This window comes from Lactuca saligna, chromosome 4 (genome assembly GCF_052625555.1).
Source record: "Lactuca saligna cultivar CGN05327 chromosome 4, ASM5262555v1, whole genome shotgun sequence".
Taxonomy (NCBI): Eukaryota; Viridiplantae; Streptophyta; class Magnoliopsida; order Asterales; family Asteraceae; genus Lactuca; species Lactuca saligna.
Window position 1 is genome coordinate 254,661,490 of NC_136420.1, and position 6,834 is coordinate 254,668,323.

Genomic DNA, 6,834 nt, shown 5'->3' on the forward strand with positions numbered 1-6,834 from the left:
TTTGATAATATTCTTCATGATTAATATTTCAATTAATGTTTTTTTATGTATCCTTAAAACAATGATAGAAAATCTCTTGATTAAATTATGAAAAAATACCGATACTAATTTGGCATGTATAGACAAAATTCAGAAAATTTATTGAATCGAAGATATCTTAAAGGCTTACAAAGAACCATTTATATACAAAGAAGCTAAGTTTGACATGTACGATTAAATTTTGGAAAATTGAAATTAACAGTTTATTGCTATATTTAATTTCTTTTTTTTTAAATGTAGGATGGCATCTACGATCGTTTAAGGGATCGACACCAATCTTGAAATACCTCCAAAGTCCAAAACATTGTATTAACATTTTTTTTGAACGATTGTACTAACTACCAACAACAATTTGGAAAAAGGATTTGTAGAAACCATGTTTCTCTACCAGATAAGAATCGGATTTATTGAAGTTTTAAAATTGGTTTAAGAAAAACCGGTCCCAATGCCTAAGATGCCGGTTATATTCCAAATCAGTTTGCATCAAACAAGTTTTTTCCTAAACTTTTAAATTTTCGTTTTAAGTTTGTTTTTTCAAACCACACAGATAGTCTCATGGAAACGGGTTTCGTGTTTTAAATGATTTGACATTTTAGATTAGAACAGCTCGACTTGTAAACAAAACAAAAATTGCATAGAATACCTCAAACTTTAAAACATGTGGCATGTTTATAAAAATAAAAAAAAAAAATCATTAAATAATAACTAAGTTTCAGTTTGTTTCAGTAAATATACAAATATCAAAACACATCACCATCCAGCAACCAAATTTCATCACGCATCAAGCAAAAACTTCATGAACAATAAACAACTTTTTTGTCTCAATAATTTCAACATATCCCACAAAACAATGTGCATGAGCTTCACGACATTGTACATCTGTCTTAATTGGCCAAACGGGGATAAATGGCAATTGTACAACCAAATTGAAATAGTCAGCAACTGAGAAGTTGAAGTGGTTAAAAGATTTGAAACGAGTACATATCATATCATTAATTGCTTCTCACTAGTGATCCTCAATCTTCTTCAACCCCTTCATATCCGTTGTTTCAACTCTGCGAGACATATCCATGATTATTAAAAAGAAAAAAAAAATCACAAACATTTGCAATTACTAAAGTTGTGTTTAACACACATAAGTTTAAGTTATTTTTTGAGCTTATTGCAATTTAGGGTTTTATAGTATTTATTTTACCATTAGTCAAATTGTTTTGATTGTGTTATTGTTACAAATGTCATCAGGAAATATAGATATTTTTAATTCTATTGATATAGACTAGCAATTTAGCACGTTAGCTATTTTCTTGTAGTGATTAAACCAATTATATATACTTTATTTGACATGGTTTTGGAAAATGACAAAATACAGAAAACAAATCCACAACTCAATTTTATCATTTAATCGACTTAGTCACTAAAATAGTATTCCCTTACGATGATTATAACAATAGTTGGGGGCTAAATCGATAAAAATATAATGCTTGAAGGGCTAAATCGCTAATATAGTGATAGTACCTTATGCTTTTTTTTTTGTATTTTTCCCTGATTTCAAAACCGGATAACAGGGGAATAATTGTTTTTAACGCTCAGAAAAAGTGATGATTAATGATCACAAAAAAAAAAGTAATAAAATTGTGAAAGTACATTGTGGTTTGCTGTATTTCAGTGGTACTGGTATCATAAAGAGAAAGAGAAAGAAGCATGAAAGACTTACGTGGTTCCTTGCAGAATAATCTTGTGAACTTTTGTAACATCGGAACCACATTGATTGTCTTCAATAAATATTGTCAAGCTGAACCAAATTATTTAGTTAGCCTATTGTATATAATATATATATATATATAAAGTAAATGGATATTACCTTCGAACATTTTGAAACTTAACATACTTCAAGATAACAGGCTTTCCCTGAAAAAGAATAAAAACCAGAAACATAGAATGACAAAATCCAAACAAAGCCATGCTGAGAGAACAGAAAGAAAGCAAGTGTGCAAAAGACAAGAATGCCCTTCTAATCATCATCATTGAAAAGAAAGCCAGTGTAACAGTAGAAGCGTACCTTGAGGTTCTCTGGGGTTAAAGCAAGTGTGTCACTAGCAGGGAAGTCACTAACATTACTGCACATACAACAATGCAATAAATAACAACATACTTTAAGTCTTTAACTTATTTTCATTTCTTTTTAGTACAACATATTTCAAAAAATCTATCCAAATATGTAACAACTTTTACTGCTGCAATTAAATACTTTTTTCAAAGTATTAATTACACCCCTAATAAGAAACAAAACAGAAGTGCAATACTATAACTGGGTAGATTTTTCAAAGTATGATAACTTAGAAAGAATATACATATACATGAGAGTATAATGATATGTACACAAAGAAATGAAAGTAGGATGATATAATACACAAATGAATGAATGTATGTTGTTTTCTTTGTTTTTTAATTGCATATAGCCCTATATAATTATAGAGAAAGGGGATTGAGAATATACCCAACAGTATTTATAATTTGAACTTACCTGAATCCCATATGCTCCCTGTTTGTATAAAGTTTTACAGTTTGAGGACCTGCAAAATCAAGAACGATTAGTATAGGAAAGCTTCAGATAGATCCAATAGACTTAACACATGTAATTAAATTGTATTAGGAAAATAAAGAGTTAGATGTAAGAAATAGCAACCTACTACTAGTAATTTGTTTATTATAATACCCTAATTTTAGTTCTTCTTATTACAGCATTGTACGTAGAAATATTATAGCAATATCATTAAAATTCAAAAGAAAAAAAAAAAAAAAGCATTGCTATAATCGGGTAAGCTTTTCAAAGTATAATAATGCTACAAGTAGGTAGATTTTTCAAAGTACAGTGCCTTAATGAGAATAAATAAATAAATTACAGTGTTGTAAACTTGAATAAAATCAAATTAAAGTAGGATGCTATAATACATAAACAAATGAAGGCGCACTTTTGTTTCTTCTATTTAGCCAAATATAAAATATGATAAGTCACTTTAACGACAAAAGGAAGCTCATTTTAAAACAATAAATAATAAATGATCTTTAAACTAATAGAGTAGAAGAGCTTCTTTATCAATGTTATGCACTAGCTAATGTTAATTAGTTGCTACTTCAGAGAAATAAAGTTTTTTTTTTTTTTGAATTCTTCACCATATCAACATTTTATTTTACTTCTACATGCAACTTTATTACAATTATGCAATTTGCACATGAAAGATTTGAGTTCAATACTCCCTGGCAAAACAAGATTAAGAAAAACATACATATAAATAAAAATTAAAAAAACTCAATTATGCATATGTATAAAAAAACAGATATAAAAATAATCAATTATATATATTTACAATAAACAAAGTATACTTATGTATGGATAAAATTTAAAAATTATATTATTTTTGCATTCCATTTCATTCCTACCAAACCAAACACATGACAGATTATGATTACTTCATATTCCAATTCCTTTTGACACATTCCATTCCTTCCAAAAACATTCTGCAAACCATTTGAATAGAAGTCATTTAATTATCAGTTACACTGTAATTCTGTAAATTCTTGACTAAGGTTGTTGTGGTCCATAATGATATTTCTTTTTTAAATTCTATGTGCATGATAATTGATTATTTTTATTATATAGCTTTTTTAATCATGAATGAAATGAATCGCATATGGCTGGCTAGCCTATGTGGCTTCTATTCAAATGAGTTGTGTAAGATTTATGGACCTTCATGAAGTCAATGAAATATCACTACTCTATTCATATAATGTCCCTATGAAATATAGGATGGGTCATCAAAGCCCTTTTTAAGTGATTGTGCCACAGTGGATTTGTCCTGAATTGGAATTTCCAATCCCATGTTTGGTTGCATAAAATGACAAGGGAAGAACAATTGTGTTGACTTTTTCTATTAAAAAAAAAAGTCTATCAAACATATTTTCTAGGGTTTATGTTAAAAGATGTAAAAGTAGGAAAACTGGGGTTTAATCATGGATATTTGTGGTCAACTCTTGTTAGAAACTTGCTAAGCTATGTTAGATTAAGCCTCAAACATGGTTTAAATAAGTATTTGCAAAGTTATAAAAAATCTTGAGAGATCCATTATCATTCAAAAAGTATGTGTTTTAAAATTATTAGCTAGACAGATCCACAATACAACTGATCATGCTGCATTTGTACTAACTATGATCAACAACACACACACACACACATACACACACAAAAGGCAAGAAAGGAGTTTGGTGATATATACCTTCCTCCTCTGGTCCTTTAATGACAATAGAATGCAGTTTGATAACTTGAGTAAATGGTATGTAAATCAGAAGTTGCTCATCTGCATCACTCTCCAAATTCAGACCCTCATCTTCTCTATAACCCTGTTCCACAAACAATAACATTCTAAATAAATCAAAAACATCATAAGACTTGCACCTATGCTTCCTCAACTGGATGTATTATTTTATTTCAATAATGTTGTTTTTTTACTCAATGAAATAATGGATACATATCATAATACGGTAAACTAGCTATGAGTGTTTGTTTTTGACATCATGAAGAAAGAAAGACTTGATATTAAGAAATTTCAAGTCCTAACCTTTTTACAGATTTGCCATGGTTTATTTTTTCCTTCCATTCCCCAACTATGCAGTATTGTTTTACACCACTTGTATTTTCAATCTTAATAATTGCATTATCAAGTGCTTCGCATTGCATTAACCTAACCCTCCCCCACCAAACAGCAAACATAGAAGAAAAAAAATATAGTACCTAGACGCCAATATATGTCAAAAATTGATTTTAAGCATCGAATGAATTACTTATAACTCCAGAATTCTTTCATTAGAAAGCTAAAAATTAAAATTAACTTGAGAAAACCTAAGAATAAAATCGTTTTAAATAGAGTTTCTATGTCAAAACTTAACAATACTAGGTTTAAATCGTTAAATCGAATTTAGGATCTTATAACTTAACAACACCATTAAGCAGTTGAATCAACGTCAGGTGCAAAATAAGTGAAATCAAAACAAACCTGTTTGAGAGCATTGGGGTAAGGATGAGTAGTATTTTGATTGAGGCATTCAACTCCCGTCCAGTCTATGAAATCGAGTAAATCGACCTACTCAAACATCACAACATTACCATAAATTTACACATGCACTAGAGATAAAACAAACAATCTAACTTCAAATTAGAAAACAACGAAACAAACAAATTGAAGTGAGAAGGGAAAACGAAAAGGAGTAGTACCTGATTCCTTACAATTGCGGAAGTAGATTCAGTAGACATCGTTCCGGAGAATGAGAGGGTGATCGAAAGAATCCCGAATGCTTGTAGAACACGAACATTTATTTACACGCATTTACATAAAGCCGTCGACCAAAGGGGCCAATATACAGGCTTGAGCCCATTCATTCTAGCCTGATCCATAAACATAAGATAAAATAAAATAACATATTAAACTTTTTTTTCAAAAATTTGGTTTTTCTAAAAATTCAATAAAATCACTCTCAAACACCCTCCAAACATGTTTCTTTTATCTTTCACTGTGTTTTTATAACTATTGTTTTTCGTTTTCGGTTGAAAGTTAATAGCGAAGAGATACCGAGAAATCTTTAAAAATCCAAAGTCTCAATAATTTGGTTCAGTTTATAAAAAAAATAAATAAATAAATAAATAAATCTTAAATTTTATTGTATTAACAAAAAATCCTGTTTACGAGATAAAAATTTCAAATCAATCATTTTTTTACCGGTAAAGTATTTTTTATCCGGTTACCTCCAAAAAATTATTATTATTTTTGTAACGCCTATTTTTCGGATGTGTTACTTGGTAATTGTAAGAAAATTAAGGAAGACAACTTTTGGGAAAAACCGTAATTTGCGTGTTTGGATATATGCGGTGTGTGTCATGTCATAAGTCGCGACGTGACTAAGTTTAGGTTGCGTCGCGAAGATGCAAAAAACCTAAACCTTAATCTCGGATCTTGAGCCCTGTTTAAAGACTTTAACTCAAAGGATTCCTCTTATTTGGGGCTACCAACCTCCATAAACCCAAATTTATGGAACCCTAGTCTCTATCATCACATTTTGGTGTTCTTAATGCATTTTGGTGAGGCGTAAGGAAAAAAACAAAAAGACTTAGGTGGACCAAAAGCTAGATACATGGAGTATAAGCTTTCTTATCATCTCCTTATGCTCTCTAAGTTATCAAGTTCCTACCTATAAGGTTTTTCCATAATAAATCTAGGATTTTGAGCTTAATGGGTCCCTTTTTCTCTTAATTCCTTGGAGTTTGGATAACTCCAAGTTAAAAGATGGTTTTGACTTGTTTGACTTTTGGTCAATTTTAATGGATTTGAAATTTTGGACTTAGTTTAGGTCTTTGTTGAGTTATTAGGTGGTTTATGTTAGTAGATCGATTTATAGAGGATACTGTTGATATCTTCTGCTAGATTTGGATGATTTTTCTCACAATACTATGTTGGACATTAGGTGTCATGTATGTTAGATTCGCTTTGTGACCTTCTACATGATAGACTATTAGGGCCATAACACTTGTGATTGTATTAAGACATAATGAAAGTAATTATGTGTTAATAAAGTATATTAAATATATTATACTTATAATTAATTTCAGAACGATTTAAATTGCTCAACAAACCATCTATCGTTAATATCGAGACAAAAATCACAAAAATTAATATTATTTGTTGCACTAAAATTAAAATTTTGCATCGAGTATATTTAGGAACAATTTATGATGAAACTGGATAG

General features: G+C 29.7%; 1 protein-coding gene across 1 annotated transcript; it reads right to left on the reverse strand.

Moving 5' to 3' along the window:
• Positions 1-836: 836 nt before the first annotated feature.
• On the reverse strand, positions 837-5,434 carry LOC145043487 (PITH domain protein (DUF1000)). The gene is made up of 8 exons (XM_078992169.1): positions 5,309-5,434; positions 5,091-5,177; positions 4,314-4,437; positions 2,564-2,612; positions 2,099-2,156; positions 1,901-1,947; positions 1,754-1,831; positions 837-1,094 (listed from the first exon to the last, which is right to left on the reverse strand). Exons 1-8 carry the CDS (start codon positions 5,345-5,347, stop codon positions 1,046-1,048), a joined length of 531 nt encoding a protein of 176 aa, XP_078848295.1. The 5' UTR covers positions 5,348-5,434; the 3' UTR covers positions 837-1,045.
• Between the last annotated feature and the right edge of the window lie 1,400 nt (positions 5,435-6,834).